The following is a 20,993-nucleotide window of genomic DNA, read 5'->3' as shown; positions in this document are numbered from 1 at the left end:
CACTAGCCGGCACTTACAAATAAGGTAAGCAGAAACCTGTTAAAACAAATTATGCATATTGGAAACTACTAAAATAGTGTCCTGTCCTATGTACTTGTAAGAAAACATAAAAACTAAAAGAGTCAGTAGAAGTGTAAATAACTTCGATACAGGAGGAATACACAGTAACCTCGAGAGTGGCGTAACTCCACCTGAGATCCGACGGGGTCCAGGAGCGGTTAGTACCGCGGCTGGGTTAGAGTCCCGGGGGTTGAGGTCCCTAAATTCTATTTGTTGTTACGATATGAAAACTCCAAAAACGTTTGGGAAAATAGGTTTATAAACCTTGGAGAGATTGAAATATCGCTGTATAAAACTCCTCAAAACAACAAAATAGGTTGTTTTATGTGGGAAAAATGAGGGGAGAAGAAAAATACAGTCGAAGGAAACTGCAGTTGAAAACAGAGACTGAGTAGTCTTTCGATAACACAACTTTAAGCTAAAGAAAATACTGTGTGGGTATCGAATGTGTATGTGACACTAACTTTGTGTGTGTATTCTAAGTGTTGTTGAGGTAAGAAGGGAAGTGGGGAGAATAAGACTCTGAGTAAATCGTTGTGTGAATACTCGTTGTGTGCTGGGTCTGCGGCTGATGAACTGACGGGATACCTAACGGTGTAAACGAACGTCGTTCATTCGCTACAGTTTAGGGCGGGGTGGGCGGTGAAAACCGTCCATATATGACCAACAGACACGCAGCGAGGGCTAAACCACCCAGTTGATAAGCGAGACATCTTATCTTTGGAGTAAACGCTGTGGTTCTTGTGATAGGACACCCAGTGGGAGACCGGACCGACCTTTAGGGCCGGCCTAGAAGCTTGTCTCTCAGAGAACCGCAGTGGGCTAACGCAGCTATCTCCGGGAAGATTGTTGTCGCAATAAAACTGTGGAGCTCAGAGTCTAGTTAAAATGAAAGGAGAGTTTGATAGAGAAATAGATGATGATGGATGGGGCCCGGTCAGCCCATATGCCACACTATGGACCCAAATTGGATCCACAGCTAATGCCCTAGCTGCCACATCAAAGCCAACAGATAAAGAGAAGAAAGTAACAAAAGCAAAACAAAAATTAGAACAACTTATTCAGGACATGGGGAAAACATTGGAACATAGAGGGCCCTTAGGACAATTGATACTTGATAAGATGAACACAGCTGCTGTAAAGAGAGATGAAGCGGAAGAGCAGGGAAAGATTGCAGGTTTGTTGCAGAAGTCCAGTTGGAGGAAAAAAGGAGCGCAACTGGGAGAAGGAGCGACGGGAGTGGGCTGAACTGTTGATCTGCTGACAAGGCACCAAACATCTGCACCAAAAGGAGCTTCACTCCAAATCGGTAACTGCGCCTCATGTCCCCACATGTCCTCCACCCTATGCGCCTCCAACCCACGGCATGTATCCCACATTTTACATTGAAAGAGGCACACTCTGGCTTTAGGAGATTTCCGCGCTGTTGCTGCTCGGTGCATGACCCAGACTAATCTTAGAGATGTAGAGACGGACGCAAAAACTCTAACACTGTCCGATGAGGTCAGATTCACCCAACTATGCACTGCTCTTGGTGCTGCAATGCGTAGTCATTTCCCACTGCCTAAATCAGCCGTTATGCCTAAAATTAGATGGGACCCCAAACAAAACCCCAGGCAGTTTTTATGTGAAGCCAAAGAGGCCTGGACCAATCAAACCGGCCAGTACCCCGGTAACACTGGGTCACAGGCCGAGTGGTTCCGACAAGCAGTTCTGAGTGGAGTGCTTGAGTCAGTGCAAACAGCCATGAAAAGTAACCCTGGCATGTTAGGATGTCAACTTTGTACATGGGAGAAGCATCTCGTTCATCACCTTACCACGGCTCAAGACAAAACACAACAAGATGAGAAAGACAAAGCAGATTTGCAGGCACAATTACTGAAGTTACAACTAGCCAAAGCTAGAGATGACTTAAATGACAAAAAGAAGGGCAAGAAAGATCAGGTCAAGGTTATGTCTCAAACTGTACAGCAGTGGGACGGCGATAACGTTCAGGAGTCTGGGAAGCCACATTTCAGAAGAGGGGGAGGACAAAATAGGGGAAGGGGAGGCCCACGGGGTGGAGGAAGGAGAGGGTTTTCCGGGGAAGGCCTCAAGGAGGAAACCAAGGCTGTTTCCTGTGTGGGGACTCCTCCCATTGGGTGAGGGAGTGCCCATATAACCCTGCTCAGTCACAAAGAGGGTTTCCACAGAGAGGAGGAGTTCAGAACCGGGGAGGAACACACCCTCCTCAGTCTCAAGGGAGAGGACCCGCACCACAGTTCCCCTTGTGGCAAGACACTGAGTGACACGCCCCACAGAGAAGCCCTGAACAGCACCTTACGGCAGAACCGGTGCTGTCAGTGACAGTAAATCAGGACTTGCTGCCTTTCTTAGTGGATACCGGTGCTACCGTCTCCACTATCAAGACTGTGGAAAAGAAGCTGCTTTCATCAGAAGTCGTAACAGTCATGGGTTTCTCTGGGGTTCCTACTACGCTGCCTTACACCAAGCCTCTCACAACAAGGCTTGGCAATCAGACTGTGTTGCATCCTTTCGTCTACTCCCCTGAAGTACCTTCCAACCTGCTGGGGAGAGACCTCCTGACTCGATTGGGGGCTACTATTCTCTGCTCGCCTGACGGACTAACAGTCTCATTCCCTGATGGAACATCTCTACCCTGCGCCAGTATTGAGTCTTCACATTCAAGCCAATACATGATTCAGCCAGTTGCAGACAGATCGGCTGACATCTACTGGGGTCTCCTACACAGTGAAACTAGTGATAAAGGTGGAATCCTGTCGGCTTACCTGACTTGGAAACCCTGGATCTCCCAAATACACCCCTATGTGGCCCCTCCTGACCCTCCTCATATGACATTGTTTTATGATAGAGAGGATACACAGTGGTATGAGGAAGAGTTTAGCAGGGACATAGAGGGAACTAATTGGGCTCTTTCCACTAATAACATTTATGTGGCTCCCATAGGTGTAGCGGCAGAAGTTTCTCTCACCCCAGAACAACTACAGTGGTACATGATGAGTGATGAGGCTTCCCCCCATGTGTCTTTAGCCTTACATCCAGAGCACCAAGCCAAAGAGCTGGGTTCTATAGTTAAAACATCACAACTGCAAACTGATTGGCAGAGGGTTGGCTCTTCGTTGTGGTATTCACCCGCAACTCAAATCTACAAAATACAGGTTTCTTGCACTGATCACGCTCTCCTTGAACACGCTCAAATCTCCCGCCACCATGGCCGAGAGAAAACAGATCACCCCGAAGCAGCATTGTTGTTAGATTCACTACCTGACTCACTATGGTCCACTGGGCCCACGGATGTTGGCCTAGTCGACTGCCCCCCAGTTACTTTCAAGCTGAAAAATAACAACCCAGTGTGGGTTCCCCAATACCCAAGTAAAAAAGACGCCAAAATCGGCATTGCAGATACCATTGAAGGTCTATTTGAAAAGGGGGTGTTGGTAGAAACATCCTCGGAATGGAACACTCCCATATGGCCCATTGAAAAGAAGGGCACTGGTAAATATCGCATGGTTCATGATCTTAGGGCCATTAACTCTGCGTTATGCACGCAAACCATCCCAGTTCCCAACCCTTACGTTGCGTTGACTAATCTTGATCCTCGCCACCAATGGTTCACCTGTATCGACCTCGCTAATGCATTTTTCTGCCTACCACTAGCCGAAGAATGTAGAAAAATTTTTGCCTTCACCTACCGAGGGGTCCAACTGACCTATTCTCGTCTTCCTCAGGGATTTGCTCTATCCCCTGGCCTATTTAATCAGGTATTAAAGGATGTTTTGACGGATTGTGCTACCACCTGGAATAAAAAACATAGCACTAACTGAGGCGCACGGAGTGGGACATGTCGGGGCTGCACAGATGCAGAGAAACCTCGAAAATTGGTGGCACCCATTTTTGAAAGATATGTGTAAATATCATGTACATACTTGCCCTGAATGCACCATGTATAATGCACGACCAACAGTCAGACCGCATCCTGGACGTTTCCCTCTCGAGACGAAAACAGGGAAAGAAATCATCATAGATTACACAGATATGGTGAACTCAGTAAAAGGGTACAGGTATATGTAGGTATGTGTGGATGCGTATTCAGGTTGGCCAGAGGTACTCCCTACAAAAAGGGAAGACAGTAAGACAGTGGTGAAGTTTTTGGTAAACCAGTATATCCCCAGACATGGTTTTCCTGAGAAAATCCGATCAGATAATGGTACACATTTCAAAAACCATGATCTGCAAAAGGTTGAAGAAATGCTGGGGTTGAAACACAAGTTTGGTTCGGTCTACCACCCACAATCCCAAGGAAAGTTTGAAAGAATGAACCAAACGCTCAAATCTAAATTGGCCAAAATCTGTGCACAGACCAAAATGAATTGGCTAGATGCGCTACCCCTTGCCCTCATGTCTGTTCGAAGCTCAATAAACCAAAGCACGGCCTTTACTCCCTTTGAGCTGACCACAGGCAGGAGGTTTCCAGGGCCCCAGTCCAAGCTTATTGGAATCAAAGGTGATGATCAGTCATTAACCCACACGCAGTATTTCCATGCTTTACAAGCCCTTGTTGCAGAGTATGCCAAGCAGGTGGGGGAGAGAAACAAGGAAGACACAGCAACCCCACCAAGCACAGAGTGGGTCCTACTGAAGGTGCTCAAGCGAAAGTGTACCGAACCCAGGTGGACAGGTCCATATCGAGTGACTGAACGCACCTCGCATGCTGTTCAGCTGAACGGCAAGGGAGACACGTGGTTCCACTGGAGCCAGTGTGCAGCGGCGGACGCCCCTGCACGCACGTTGAGAGAGACACGTACCGAGTTACGTGAACAACAACAACGGGAGAAGACCACCAATCAACAAGGGGCAGAATAATCCCCTGGTGGCATCAGGGTGAGGTAGTCTACCCAAAATCCCTGTGGGAGGAGGTGAAATAGCGCTCCTCTCCTACACGTGGTGTGCCAAACCACCAACCAGATTCGTCAAGGGACCAAGAAGATCGTGACAACCATCGACTTCCTTATTCTCTGTTGGTTTGGGGTACTCATGGTCTTTCTTTGGGCCCTAATACATCTGTCCATCACGGGTACAACTCAAGTTTAAGGTGCCACTAAGTATTAGTACTTAGTCGAATTTTTAAGTACATATTATACGATGTTTTGATTTGTGATCTCTTTAATAGAGATCAAAAGGGGGATTAATGAGTGTACAAAGCATACGTCCTGACCTCAATTTGGCTCAGTGTGGCAAACACTGCACCTACAGGAAACAGATGTTTGAACAATAACGAACATAACAGGAAACCAAGCAAACACTGCACATATAGGAAACAGATGCTTGAGCAACAACCAACATAACAGGAAACCAAGAGTAGTTCCTAGACACGAGACACATAGCAACTGACGTCAGTCAGTAGACTGACCAATCAGATAACTACTGGTACAGTGTATATAAGCTGCTGTACAACAAACTCTCAGACAGATCGCTTTGGGTTTTCCTGGTACTACTGTTCAAGTGTACTATACGATCTCCGCTCTCTGCAGACTGCGTTTAATAAAATACTTCTACTTGACTCAACTCCTGCCTCCTCGAATTGTTTTCCTGCTCCCGGCCCGGGTGAGACGGCACTATAAATGCGTCTCAACATTATGAATTGTTCAGGAGTGGATCCCAGAATAAGCAGAGAGGTGGTTTTGAGCAAACAAGATTTTTAAAGCTCAGCAAAAATAGGAGAAGAACAAAAAACTATTACACTGGAGGGATCTGCCAGTGAAAGCTAAGAGCAAAATAATCTCAAAGCATAAGGATATGCTGAGAAATGCAGGCAAGTTCATGCACAGTATGTGGACAAAGCACAAGGGTAAGTAGGTTGTGATGACGGCCAGGTGTGCTCAATTACTCCCGGCTTTACTTTGGTGTCATGGTAAGTGAATGGGAAGACCAAAAGAAGACAAGAGCAAAACCAGACCAGACAGCATAAAGACAAAAAGTAGATATAGAAACCTGTTGACGCAACAAAAACAAAGTCCTTAATTGGGCTATACTATTTTACACAAACAACACTGGTAATAAAAAAAAAAAAAAGGCAGCACAGTGATATCTGTAATGGCCCTGTGATGAGGTGGCGACTTATCCAGGGTGTACGCCGCCTTCCACCCGAATGCAGCTGAGATCTCCAGCACTCCTGCGATCCCACACGGGACAAACGGTAGAACAATGGATTGATGGTAAATAAAAGTAGAAAACAAAATAAGTGCTTAAACTAGTAATGACATTTTACAAACCTAGTTTCCAAATGAGTTGGGAAATTGTGTTGGATGTAAATATAAACGGAATACAATGATTTACAAATCATTTTCAACCCATATTCAGTTGAATATGCTACAAAGACAACATATTTGATGTTCAAACTGATAAAACTTTTTTTTTTTGCAAATAATCATTAACTTTAGAATTTGATGCCAGCAACACGTGACAAAAAAGTTGGGAAAGGTAGCAATAAATACTGTAAAGTTAAGGAATGCTCATCAAACACTTATTTGGAACATCCCACAGGTGTGCAGGCTAATTGGGAACAGGTGGGTGCTCAGTCTTTCACAAGAAAGGATGGGGCGAGGTACACCCCTTTGTCCACAACTGCGTGAGCAAATAGTCAAACAGTTTAAGAACAACGTTTCTCAAAGTGCAATTTCAATAAATTTATGGATTTCAACATCTGGAGAAATCACTCCACGTAAGCGGCATGGCCGGAAACCAACATTGAATGACCGTGACCTTCGATCCCTCAGACGGCAATGTATCAAAAACCGAAATCAATCTCTAAAGGATATCACCACATGGGCTCAGGAGCACTTCAGAAAACCACTATCACTAAATACAGTTTGTCGCTACATCGGTAAGAGCAAGTTAAATCTCTACTATGCAAAGCGAAAGCAATTTATCAACAACATTCAGAAACGCCGCCGGCTTCTCTGGGCCCGAGATCATCTAAGATGGACTGATGCAAAGTGAAAAAGTGTTCTGTGGTCTGACGTGTCCATATTTCAAATTGTTTTTGGTAATATTCGACATCGTGTCATCCGGACCATAGGGGAAAAGAACCAGACTTTTATCGACGCAAAGTTCAAAAGCCAGCATCTGTGATGGCATGGGGGTGCATTAGTGCCCAAGGCATGGGTAACTTACACAGCTGTGAAGGCACCAATAACGCTGAAATGTACATACAGGTTTTGGAAGAACATTTGCTGCCATCTATGCGCCGTCTTTTTCATGGACGCCCCTGCTTATTTCAGCAAGACAATGCCAAGACACATTCAGCACGTGTTCCAACAGCATGGCTTCGTAAAAAAGAGTGCCGGTACTTTCCTGACCTGCCTGCAGTCCGGACCTGTCTCCCATCAAAAATGTGTGACGCATTGTGAAGCTTAAAATACGACAGTGGAGACCCCCGGACAGTTGAACGACTGAAGCTCTACATAAAACAAGATTGGGAAAGAATTCCACTTTCAAAGCTTCAACAATTAGTTTCCTCAGTTCCCAAACGTTTATTGAGTGTTGTTAAAAGAAAAGGTGATGTAACACATTGGTGAATATGCCCTTCCCCAACTACATTGGCACGTGTTGCAGTCATTAAATTCTAAGTTAATTATTATTTGCAAAAAAAAAATAAAGTTTATGAGTTTGAACATCAAGTCCGACAGCAACAACCCCAAGTTACTCTTCTCTACCGTAACCCAACTCCTCAAACCCAACCCATGGACACCACCACCACCTCATTCACCACCAGCAAATGTGAAGAATTTTTATAATTTTTTCAATCAAAAATCAACTCCATCCACTCTGAACTGGCCGCCTCCTCTCCCACCTCCTCCCATACCCCTGATCATGACCCCCCTTTACTCTCCAACCACCCACTCACCTTCTTCTCCGAAATCACCACAACTGACCTATCCTCCATAACTTCTGGTATGAAAGCCTCCACCTGCATCCTCGAGCCAATCCCATCCACTTTAGTCATAGTCCGCCTCCCCTCACTCTCACCTCTCATCACCACTATAATTAACTCCTCCCTATCTACTGGCTCTGTCCCTCCTGCCCTCAAGCTGGCTGCCATCACCCCAATTCTCAAGAAACCCGGTCTCGACCCCAACAACTACAGGCCCATCTCCAACCTCCCCTTCCTCTCTAAAATTCTTGAACGTGCAGTTTCCTCCCAAATCAAATCCCACCTTCACCACAATAACCTATACGAAACGTTCCAATCCGGCTTCCGCTCACTCCACAGCACAGAAACTGCCCTCCTCCAGGTCACCAACGACATCCTCCTCTCCGCCGACTCTGGTTCCTTCTCCATCCTCATCCTCCTCGACCCCAGTGCTGCCTTCGACACCATCAACCACTCCATCCTCCTATCACGCCTACACTCCTCCCTTGGTTTATCCGGCACTGCCCTCTCCTGGATGAAATCCTACCTCTTTGACCGTCAGCAATTCATCTCAACCAACAACTGCACCTCCTCCACTGCCCCAGTCACCCACGGCGTCCCCCAGCACTCAGTACTTGGCCCCCCACTCTTCACCATCTACCTCCTACCCCTCGGTCAGATCCTCCGCCACCACGGCCTTTAATTTCACTGCTATGCCGACGACACACAACTATACCTTTCCACCACGACCATCACCACAGCCACCCACTCCACCCTCACCACCTGCCTCACAGACATAAAAACCTGGATGCAAAAAAACGTTCTAAAACTCAACTGCAACAAACCTGAAATAATCATCATTGGCCCCGACTCCCTTACTCGCTCCACTCAGGACTTTTCATTAAACGTCGACGGCTCCCTTGTCAATACCTCCACCCACATCCGCAATCTAGGTGTAACTTTCGACCCTACCCTCTCATTCCTCCCCTCACGTAAACCACACCACCAAAACTGCATTCTTCAACCTCAGAAACATTGCCCGTCTCCGGCCCTCCCTCACATCCTCTGCTGCCGAAACCCTCATCCACGCTTCATCTCATCCCGGCTAGACTACTGCAACAGCATCCTCTACGGCACCACCTCCAAAACCCCCAATAAACTGCAATATGTCAAGAACTCCGCTGCCCGCCTGCTCACCTGAACCCGCTCCAGAGAGCACATCACACCTGTCCTTCTTGACCTCCACTGGCTGCCTGTCAAATACAGAATCACCTTTAAAATACTCCTCACCACCTACAAGGCATTCCATAACCTGGCTCCACCCTACCTCTCTGACCTCCTCCAGCCACATGTCCCGTCCCGTTCCCTCAGGTCTAGTGATGTCGGCTTCCTGGAAGTCCCCAAGACCAGGCGCCGAACCTGGGGCGTCTTTTCCGTGGCTGCCCCCTCTCTCTGGAACGCTCTCCCCAGGCACGCCAGAGATGCCCCCTCCCTCCCTACCTTCAAAACCACCCTAAAAACTCACCTCTTAACACTAGCCTTTCCAAACTGACCCTGCCCATGGTGTTTCTTTACTCTTTTTCCGTTTTTTCTTTTCTTGCTTGCTTATCTTAGTTTTCTACGATAAGCCCCTACCCTCATGCACACACATGTAAAGCGACTTTGGGTATTTAGAAAAGGGCTATATAAATCCAAGGTATTATTATGTATTATATGTTGTCTTTGTAGTGCATTCAACTGAATATGAGTTGAAAAGGATTGGCAAATCATTGTATTTCGTTTATATTTACATCTAACAAAATTTCCCAACTCATATGTAAACAGGGTTTGTAGATACACAAAAAACAGAATTACCATTTTTCTTAATTGTTTTTTTTTTTTTTTTTTCCTGTCGTTCTTCATCATGATTGTTTTGGACTTTTGTGACTTTGGGTTTTGCCTGTGTTTAGTGTATTTTCTTGTCCGGCACCCTTATTTGGATTCCTTTTGCGGTTTTTGGTCTGTCCTGCTGTGAGTTTACCTCTTATACTGAGCGCTTATCTCCCCACCCGCTGTTAATTAGTGATCAGGAAACTGACCTGCCTTTAATTACTAATCAGAAGGGTTTAACTGCCGGTGTCGCTTTTCTTGCTACGTTGCCTGTTCATGGTGTGTCTTTTAATGTTTTGCCTGGCCTCAATTTTTGCACACACATGATCTTTATAAGCCCTCTACAAAGCATTCAAACACACTTTAACACAATAGTCTTCATACACTCTCCAAACCTATATAATTTTAACATGAAATATAAATAGGCACTCTCATCTCAATAGTAATTTAAATCCCGCAATGACTTGTCCAGGGTTGGGATAGGCTCCAGCATCCCCGTGACCCTAACAGGGACAAGCGGTAGAAAATGGATGGATGGATGCATTAAGGCTGCATCAAGTGAATCGTACATTGGCGATGGAACACTGTGGAGGGGTGCGTGATCTGCGTGCCTGCTGCAGGAATATAAGGACCGGCCTCGAAGCACAGCTGGTAGGTGATTTGATTACCCAGCTGGGATAGATCATGATTTACCTGCCATGCTTATGAGCACCAGCCGGGGCCGAGACACACGGATGAAGTAGGAGTTTGAGCCAGACGCTCAACACGCGCCCGAGACCACGCCAATGGAGAGAGAGACAGGACTAAAAAGTTGCTGAACAGACTGCTGATCTGGCAAATATGCACGAAATAAAAACATTGTTTCACCAGACTACCGGGCTCACAAAAGTCTATTGTGATCAGGAGAACCCACAAGAGGGAAACCTCCACAAACCCCTACCATATTTTTTGGACTATTAAAATCCTTTAATTGTCTCAAAAATCAACAGTGCGCCTTATAACCCGGTGCGCCTAATATACAGCATAATTCTGGTTGTGCTTACTGACCTTGACGCAATTTTATTTAGTACATGCTGTAATGATAAGTGTGACTAGTAGATGGCAGTCATACATAAGAGATACACGTAGACTGCAATATGATGGCAGTAAACAACACCAAAACGTAAATGTTCCATTGAGAATATAGAACATTACACACGGTGCTTAAAAATCCGTCAAAATGTTTTTAATATGACTTCGGTAAGCTCAGAAACCGCACTGCTTGATGGATTGTCGGTGTATTAAACACAATGGTATTATTAGGGTTCATGTATAAGGACTGCAAAATGGCACCTAACCGCAGACATATTATTTGGCATTTTGTTTCACGGTATTATGCAAAACCAACTTTTCTGACCTTCTGGTACCTGCTGATGTGTATTTGGGATCTGCATAAGTCCTGAAAATGTGCACGTTTGCAATTGTAGTCCGCACCGTCACCATAGTCATAAGCTTCTTCTTTTTCTCTACCTTCTTCTGCTGATGTCATTTTTAATATGAAGTAGCATAAAGTTCTTACTTATATCTGTCGGTAGACTAGCTATCAAAGCGGTAAAATCTGTAGTAGGTTTACATAATTCACCCACGGAGCTTGAGTTCTTAGAGGGTTCCGGTCGGACGGTTTTTCACTGGACTCATTTCCGGCATTGATGTTGCACTAGTGTACGGATTAGAAGATGCTGCTCCGTTATTAAATTTAACTTAAGTCTGAATGTCTTTTAAACAAATAGGTCTATCTTTTGACACTTCTTCCACTCCCGTCCTTGCACACTACACGGTTATAACAAAGATGACGGGGAGAAAACGCTGCCAAAGGTGAGCCACGTAAATAAGACCGCCCACAATATAGCGCGCATATTGAAGAGACGCTCAAAAAGCCACTTGAAAATGGTTTGTAAAACATAATATATGCAACACTTTCATCAAAGAACCAACATTACACGTTACGTGGACCACAAGATAGTGTTTTCAATTTAGAAAAAATCATAATATTACCCCTTTCATGCACCTTATAATCCGGTGCCCCTTTTGTATGAAAAAATACCTGAATAGACCCACTCATCGACTGTGCGCCTTATAATCCGGTGTGCCCTCTGGTCTGAAAAATATGGTAACTGTTTTGTAGCTTTCACAAAAGTACTCTGTGTGTTTGATTCAGAGAGGATAACTGATTGTTATTTGGGGCGCTAGTTAGTAAGACACCATTAACGGTGAGCAAACTGCTAAGATTTTTACAAACCAAATGGTTTAACTATTAACTAGTCAATTCTTACAATACAAATGTGCATACTTATATATCTGGGTTAAGTTCCTGTGGAAGGGTCACATTTGGTGGCATGACAGATAAATAGCATCACTGTCTTGTAACTTGAATTGCACTCCCTCAGACACAGAGACATATCAAACACACCGCAAATCCTTTATTTATTTGCCTTGTTTAAAGCATTTGTGGCAATGGAAAAATATGCTGGCTCACCGTTTAGTTGGGAAAAACATCCAAAAGAATTTGGTCTTAAAACATTCTTTGTGATCATCTGTGCTTTTGTTCTTCTCGGTTGAACTTTCTTCCATACTATTGAGTCATGAAATAAAGCACCATTGGGCTTGGCAAGACAGTCTGTGTTTTATCACATAATACAATTCTGAGGCCTAATCAGTGGTTGCGATTTCATCATTTTTGCAGTAAACGTAACAAAGAATTGCTAACAACTTTTTGGTTAGTGTTGTATGCATTCCCGTCGTAAGATGCCGAGTTAGGTTATTTTCACCTCCAATTGAGATTGGGACTGTGTTGAACAAATAACTTGGCTTTTTTCTCTTTTATCAGATCATTACATTTCCTGTCTGTTACTTGCCATCTGTCTGAAAGTTTGTAATCGATCTGGTATTTGTAATAAACAAAGAAACCAAGTATGTGTTGTAGTGTTGGAACATATACCCTTTTGCTCTACATTTCATGTTACTTAAATTCACTATTCGTTTTTATTATTTTAATAGATAAATCCCTGAGACTAAAAAATAAGAACACACACATAATCAAGCTCGTTGTTTTAATTATTGTTCATATTGTTTTGTATTGGTTTTATATTTATTTCCGAGGATGTTGTAGTCGTAATGATTTGTGCAGTCCTTTGAGACATTTGTGATTTGGGGCTATATAAATAAACATTGATTGATTGATTGATTTATTTATTGTTTTGTTTTTATTCAGTCATCAGTGGAGCTAAGGATACTCTTTGAATATTGTTTTAAGTATTATTGTGCAGCACTTAAGAAACATTTCTGCTGTTAAAATGTGTTAAACAGATCAAGTGGATTGGATTGATTGGATTAATTTACGAAATCACTTTTGGCCCTGTGCTCTATGCTTTGTTTGCTACTTCAAGGACACTTGCAAGCTGTTCTTGTAATTTTGTTAGTGCAATAATAATGTACATAAACATGTAAAACTAATGTTTATTCAGTCCTATGTCCAAAGACAGGTCATTGGTGGAACAAATTACAGGATTTAAGGAATCATCGTTTTCTGTTTTACATATCCTCATTTCCAAAATAAACCTTGAAAATAACATGAGCAGTGGCCACCAATATCACTGACCACTGGACACATTGGACTTCACCATCGGGACTAATTCTGCCTCTTGACTGATTGGTAGATACATTTGCAATAACTATTACATTTGGTGTAACTATTACACCCGACCAGTTATAAATACATCTCCCTAAAGAGAAACTGCACTTCATTCTTAATTTTGCCTATCCTTCACAAGCTTTTTGCAGATTTTTTTTAATGCATTCTAACTTGTAAACAAAGGTCCGTTTACCGAGGAGCCAATGAGAGCTCCTCTATTTAATTCATAAAATACAATAAATAACCATTGAAAAAATGCCAACAACACTCAATTTACATTTAATGAATTGAATATTAACCATGCATTAGTGATTATGTTATTATAACCGCTAACGCAGACAAACTATTTATAGCGGCACCGTGATCAATTCCGTGTAAGCCTTTTGTTTACATCATCGAGTGGTCTGCTGTTTCCTTGCTCCCTGTCAGTTTATTCTAGATCATAAATCATGCATCTCACCTGGACAGCTGAGAAAGTATTTTGACAAGTTGGTAGACTCTGACTGCCATTTAGGAGCGGACACAAGCGAAGATGATATGAAAAGACACTTGGCCCCGTCAGCCCCCCACCCCTTTTCTTAGTGTGGATTATGAGTCATTATTCACCTAAATGAGAATATAATAACACAGTCGGCATCCTAATGACAGCAGACGTTGCATAGTAAGTGATGTTTTATTATGTTTGTTGGCTCTCATAATGTTTGCACTGAGTTTCAATCAGTGATGAAGAAAAAAAAAAGCAAACTTTGTGATGCGTTTTTTGAAATTAATTCGCCGCATATGCTTAAAATGATCAAAATACGTATTACTAAATCTTATTAAAAAGTGCCTGTTATCGCATTATAAATATGCATATAAAACCTCAATGGAGGTGCTTGGATTTTTCATAAAGGGCTTTGTTGGTGGAATTTCCCCGTTCCCATAGTTTCCCATATAAGGAAACTTTGTTAAAAAGTGCCTGTTATCGCATTATAAATATGCATATAAAACCTCAATGGAGGTGCTTGGATTTTTCATAAAGGGCTTTGTTGGTGGAATTTCCCCGTTCCCATAGTTTCCCATATAAGGAAACTTTGTTAAAAAGTGCCTGTTATCGCATTATAAATATGCATATAAAACCTCAATGGAGGTGCTTGGATTTTTCATAAAGGGCTTTGTTGGTGGAATTTCCCCGTTCCCATAGTTTCCCATATAAGGAAACTTTGGATCGCTCAATGGATTTATTGAATATTTAAAAAGTTAAAAAAAAAACATACATCGTAATGATTGTGAACGATAGACAAAATTCCCCAAAAATGTGCCGTTCCCCTTCAAATCTTCCATGGAACTCATCCTTAAAAAACAAAAAATACGCGGGTACTGTATAACAGTGGTGCCCAACCACCGGGCCGTGGCGCCCGGTACAGGGCCGTGGCGCCCGGTACAGGGCCGTGGCGCCCGGTACAGGGCCGTGGCCCGATTGGTACCGCGCCGCAGAATAACTTTTTATTCATTTTTATTTTAAAAAAATATATATATTTATATACATATATTTTTATTGTTTATTTTTTATTAAATCAACATAAAAAACACATTGTATACACTTACAATTAGTGCACCAACCACAAAAACCTCCCTTTTTCATGACAAAAACGTCCCTTTTTCATGACAAAGAAAAAAAAAATAATAATAAAAATTTTTAAAAAATCCCCCCCACACCCACTGGGGCCGCGGGACATATTATTAAGCGTTGACCGGTCCGCGAATACAAAAAGGTTGGGGACCACTGCTGTATAACACTAGCCTAATAAGTAAATTAGTTATTTTAGTAAATCACATACAAAAACAGTTAGACACAAATAGCAGGAATGTGTATTGGCGCAGAAATTTCCAGCTTAATTTCCTTACCCAAAGTACTAATTAGTTATCATTAACGGGTTGTCAGCATGCACTGTGTTGGTAGTTGGAGAATAACTACATTACTGTATCCAAGTCTTAGTAGTAGGTCAGAACTGGAAGTACGGACGATAGTAGGCCTACATAGCAAAGATATAAGCAAGTGTTGTGCTGGGTTGTATACATTTATCACAAACAGTGAGCCTTCAAAAATAAAATAAATACAGCTGCTGCAAAACACTCAACAGGTTTCCCACTGAGAGTGAATAGTGGGTCATTAGGTTTTGTGTTTGTTGAATCCATGACGTTGCAGCTGTATAGTCCGAGTAGTCAAGAGTAGATAACTGCTGCCTGCTGATTAGTTGAAAGTTGGGGGAAAGTGCTTGTTGGCGCAGACGTGTATGTGGAAATGAGTGTAGTAGGTATGTCACCAACCACCAGAGCTGGGTAGGAATGCGCTACATTTACTCCGTTAAATCTACTTGAGTTACTTTTGGGATGAATTGTACTTCTAAGAGTAGTTTTAATGCAACACACTTTTAGTTTTACTCTCCGCTCCATTTATCTACATCTACTCGCTACTGATTTTTATCGATCTGTTAATGCACGCTTTTTTTGTTTTGGTTTGTCAGACAGACCTTCAAAGTAGGATCCATCACATGCCTGCATTCCATCATTTAAATGCAGTCACTGGTGACGTTTTACTCCGTTTCACCAATCAAACAGAGCCAGAGGGTCACATGATTTTATTATTTTTTTATAAACCTTTATTTATACATTTCAACATTTACAAACAGTTGAAAATAATAATAAAAGTAAGTACAAAAACAGTAAATAACAGTATAAAAAACGTACAAAACAGCGCCAGGGGGTTGTAAATTCAAAGTAACTAAAATAGAATGCAAAAAATATGTATACCTTATTTTCCGCACTATAAGGCGCACATAAAAACCTAAAATTTTCTCAAAAGCTAAAATTTTCTCAAAAGCTGACAGTGCGCCTTATAATCTGGTGCGCCTTATATATGGACCAATATTGAGCCACAACAGGTCTCACAACTACGGTAAGCCACCGACTTAATTTTCCCCTGTAGGAGAAGAAGCACGCGATGCATGCTGGGATACATTATTGCGCCAGGTGTGCCGTTTTCATTTCCACTTGTGAAAATGGCTCCTATTGAGAGACATGATTTCAGGAAAGCAGGAATTGTCACTGAACTGCTAGACAACAACAGTGACACTGACTCCATTAATGACGTCTTGAAATAGTGCAAAGCAATAACAATATATCAAACACTCAACGTTGCTCAAAAGTTAATGTCACACAACACAACACACAAAATAAACATGTAGAGCCCACTTTATTGAGTTATTTTTCATCCACGAATCCCTCGAATTCTTCTTCTTTAGTGTCCAAATTGAACATGCCACAATAGGTCTCGCAACTACGGTAAGCAGCCGCCGACTTCATTTTCCTCCGTAGAAGAAGAAGTGCGCGGTGCATGCTAGGATATATGACGTCTTCCCGGCTCCGTCTCGTAGAAGACGTCATTAATAGAGTCAGTGTTGCTGCTGTTGTCTAGCAATTCAGTGACAATTCCTGCCTTCCTGAAATCATATCCCTCAATAAGAACCATTTTGGGGTCTTGACATAAACACAAATGGAAATGAAAACGGCACGCCTCGAGCATTCATATATCCCAGCATGCACTGCGTGCTTCTTCTTCTACGGGGGTAAATGAAGTCGGCGGCTGCTGACCGTAGTTGTGAGACCTTTTGTGGCATATGTTTATTTCGGACGCTGAAGAAGAAGAATTCGAGGGATTTGTGGATGAAGAATAACTTAATAAAGTGAGCTTTACATGTTTATTTTGTGTGTTGTGTTGTGTGACATTAATGTTTGAGCAACGTTGAGTTATTGATATATTGTTATTGCTTTGCACTATTTCGAGTGTTACTTTATTGTGATTGCATAAACGTTTGATTTACCGTAACAGTATCAGGCTGTTTTGTACGTGTTAATTGAATCGAGAAATAGTTCCCCTCCACCATGTGATATACATGTTGCACTACAAGTTATGCCTTGCTGTTGTTAAAAGATAAAAGAAATACCATTTACCTCGGGGAGAATAGTAAAACAGCTGTTTATTCATTTTGGGAGTAAACAGAGTTGTCAGAACGCTGGTTTGTAAACTATTCATAAAGTTTGACTGACCTGACTGTTTTGTTGACATTCCCTTTAGCGCAGCTCCATCTAATGGATGCATAACGTAAACCCAGCCTCTACTGTAGCATCTATTCTATGTGCCTTATAATGCGGTGCGCCTTATATAGGAAAAAAGTTTTAAAATAGGCCATTTATTGAAGGTGCGCATTATAATCCGGTGCGCCTTATTGTGCGGAAAATACGGTATGTAAAATAAACAAAGTGCAAATCCATAGGCTCACTCAATCTCAGTAAATAACTTAAATTTGGAACACAGGATCATCGTTTTCACAGCTTTTTGTTGTTAGAGATAGATTGTTTTAATGTAGAGTTCTAAATCTTTTTTAAAGGCCTAAAAAACAGGTCAGGTATTGAGAAACATACTTTTATGAATATAAAACTTAGCCAATAGTATAACGAGGTTGCAAATGTAAAATTCATTTTAAATGTTTTCTTCAATACAGTGTAAAACCAAATGTATATTATTTGATATATATTATTGTTTTAGTTGCTTAAGATATATTCCTGGCTCTGAATTTGCTCATTGCTATTTTTATGTTTTTGTGCATTACTTGTTGCCGTCATCATTAAACGAACAGGTTACTGATCAGTTGTTCAGTACTTGAGTAGTTTTTTCACTTCATACTTTTTACTTTTGCTCAAGTAAATATTTGGGTGACCACTCCTTACTTTTACTTGAATAATAAATCTCTAAAGTAACAGTACTCTTACTTGAGTACAGTTTCTGGCTACTCTACCCACCTCTGCCAACAGCCTGGTGAGAATGTCTGTAGTGGGAGGCAAGCAACCGTCGTCATTAATTGCCAAGTAGCCAAGCTCGCTGGTCGATCGGAGGTACCGCGTGCGAGGCTAATTTGAAGCCTGTCTGCCAGCGTCCCGTCAGTCAAGAAAATTGAAAAACTATTTAAAAAGTTTATAACATTACTTTTCTCTGTGAGAGAAATTTTTGTGGCCACTAAAAAAGGGTTTGACATATATTCACAGTAGTTAAAGGCCTACTAAAACCCACTACTACCCACCACGCAGTCTGACAGTTTATATATCAATGATGAAATATTAACATTGCAACACATCCCAATACGGCCTTTTTAGTTTACTAAATTGCAATTTTAAATTTCCCGGGAGTTTCGTCTTGAAAACGTTGTGTAATGATGACGTGTACACAAGACGTCACAAGTTTTTAGGAAGTATGAGCGCTACCCTAAATGTCGTCTGCTTTAACGGCATAATTACACAGTATTTTGGAGAACTGTGTTGCTGAATCGTTTGCAATTTGTTCAATTAATATTGGAGAAGTCAAAGTAGCAAGATGGAGTTGGGAAGCTTTAGCCTTTAGCCACACAAACACACGGTGATTCCTTGTTTAAAATTCACAGAGTTGAAACTTTCCTATGGATCAGAGCGGACAAGGATTACGACCACTTGTCAACCAGCAGGTTTCGGTGAGAAAATTGTGGTTAAAAAGTCGCTTCTTACCGGAGATCAGCTGAGCTTGCGCCTCCTGTACAGCTGCCATCGACTTTCCCGAGACACTGCGCGTCAATACCCGGCCGTGGACGTACACTTCTGACTATCAGGTACAGTTAAACTCACTAAAACACTAGCAAAACAATAGGAAGATAAGGGATTTTCCAGAATTATCCTAGTAAATGTCTCCAAAAACATATGAATCCGTCTCAATGCAACGCGATTGCAATCACGTTTTTTTTAATTTATTTTTTTCTAGTCCGTCGCTATCAATATCCTCAAACACGAATCTTTCATCCTCGCTCAAATTAATGGGGAAATTGTCATTTTCTCTGTCCGAATAGCACTTTTTGTTGGAGGCTCCCATTATAAACAATGTGAATATGTGAGGAGCCATCAACATGTGACATCATCGTCTGCGACTTCCGGTAGAGGCAGGGCTTTTCTCCAGTTGCGAACTTTATCGTGGATGTTCTCTACTCAATCCTTTCAGCAAAAATATGGCAATATCGCGAAATGATCAAGTATGACACATAGAATGGACCTGCTATCCCCGTTTGAATAAGAAAATCTCATTTCAGTAGGCCTTTAATAGTCAGTATTCAAAATTGAGGTCCCATTTATAAAAATAAAAAAAATTCAGCCCAAAACATGGGACGTCCAAGCTAATACACACGCTATGTGTTGCACATATGAGAATGGAACAAGACTTATTCAAGTCCAGCACATTCATTTATGTTTTACCGGGAAGTAGTCTGGATTTTCTGTAAATAAGCAACAAAAGAATATAAAACAGGTCAGCTCGACTTTTGTGTCAATGTTCATACACGGCTTGTGATGATCACTTTTCTACTACGGTTTTCAAACAGTTCTTTTCATGTTAATTTCCAAAAATTAACTAAAAAAACTACGGGGCAATTTCAACATCGTGTCTTAAATTGAAGGACATAATCAAATAGTATATTTTAAAAATAATTGAAACATCAAATGCATCCACTTGCATTAATTGTTGGGTTGCATGTGACGTCATTTCCATTTTACACCTGCCTTCCGCCCGATTGTAGCCGAGATAGACTCCAGCGCTCCCCGCGACCCCGAAGGGAATAAGCGGTAGGAAATGGATGGATGGATGGCTTAATTCACATGATGGTCAAGCAGTATGAGTGTGGCATTGAAACAAATGAGAGTGAGTGTGAAGTTTCAGCAGAAAATGCCGTATTGCTGTTCTGTTCTTGGATGTTCCAGTCGTTTAAATAGAGAGATAGGAAAGACCTTTCATGGAGTCCCGAAATAAGTGGTTTATGAAGGTAACAACACTATATGAAAACAACAAACTGGTGACGCCTCTTCAGCCTGACAAGGATACAACTGGTCGCAAAACACCAATGTTGTATTGCATCAAGACACTTCACTCAACTCTACTTCCTTTGCAGACACCATTAAAACGCCAAGTATTAAGAAAAATAGTCAAAAAACACCCGTCAAAGTACACACGCACACTTGTATTAAATGCACCATGTTCTCGAGATTCCCGAGTGATGTAACACTGGAGAAAGCCACGTTAAGAAAGTAGGCCAGATGCTTTGGGGCGAAATGACAACAATTAAGGTTTGGAACCATGTAAAAAGTCCCCACAATCAGAAGTGTTTTGACTTCATGAGCAAACAACACAACAGGCAAGAACATTGGACCCAACATTGCGATGCGCGAAAACTTGGACAAAATAGATATACAGAATATTGCAACACAAATATACAGTTTGAAGAACAGATACATGTACCATCTCTACCAGGGAGTATTTTTAAAGGTTCATCTAAGTATATGCGCCTCAATAATGTTATGTTTCATTTCATAAGATGCAAATTATCCCCAACGAGCCCTTAATTATGTTAC

The 20,993-nt window shown here is 42.1% G+C and overlaps 1 protein-coding gene and 1 pseudogene across 1 annotated transcript; both read left to right on the top strand.

The window, feature by feature from the left end:
* The first annotated feature begins 2,510 nt into the window (after positions 1 to 2,510).
* On the top strand, positions 2,511 to 5,646 carry LOC133551275 (uncharacterized). The gene has a single exon (XM_061897825.1). It carries the CDS (start codon positions 2,511 to 2,513, stop codon positions 3,903 to 3,905), a length of 1,395 nt encoding a protein of 464 aa, XP_061753809.1. The 3' UTR covers positions 3,906 to 5,646.
* LOC133551276 (uncharacterized protein K02A2.6-like) lies at positions 3,940 to 5,646 on the top strand (annotated as a pseudogene).
* Positions 5,647 to 20,993: the final 15,347 nt, after the last annotated feature.

The sequence above is a fragment of the Nerophis ophidion genome, linkage group LG04 (genome assembly GCF_033978795.1).
Source record: "Nerophis ophidion isolate RoL-2023_Sa linkage group LG04, RoL_Noph_v1.0, whole genome shotgun sequence".
Classification (NCBI taxonomy): Eukaryota; Metazoa; Chordata; class Actinopteri; order Syngnathiformes; family Syngnathidae; genus Nerophis; species Nerophis ophidion.
The sequence above is the reverse complement of the archived record's forward strand: the minus strand, read 5'-3'. Positions and strand labels throughout refer to the sequence as shown.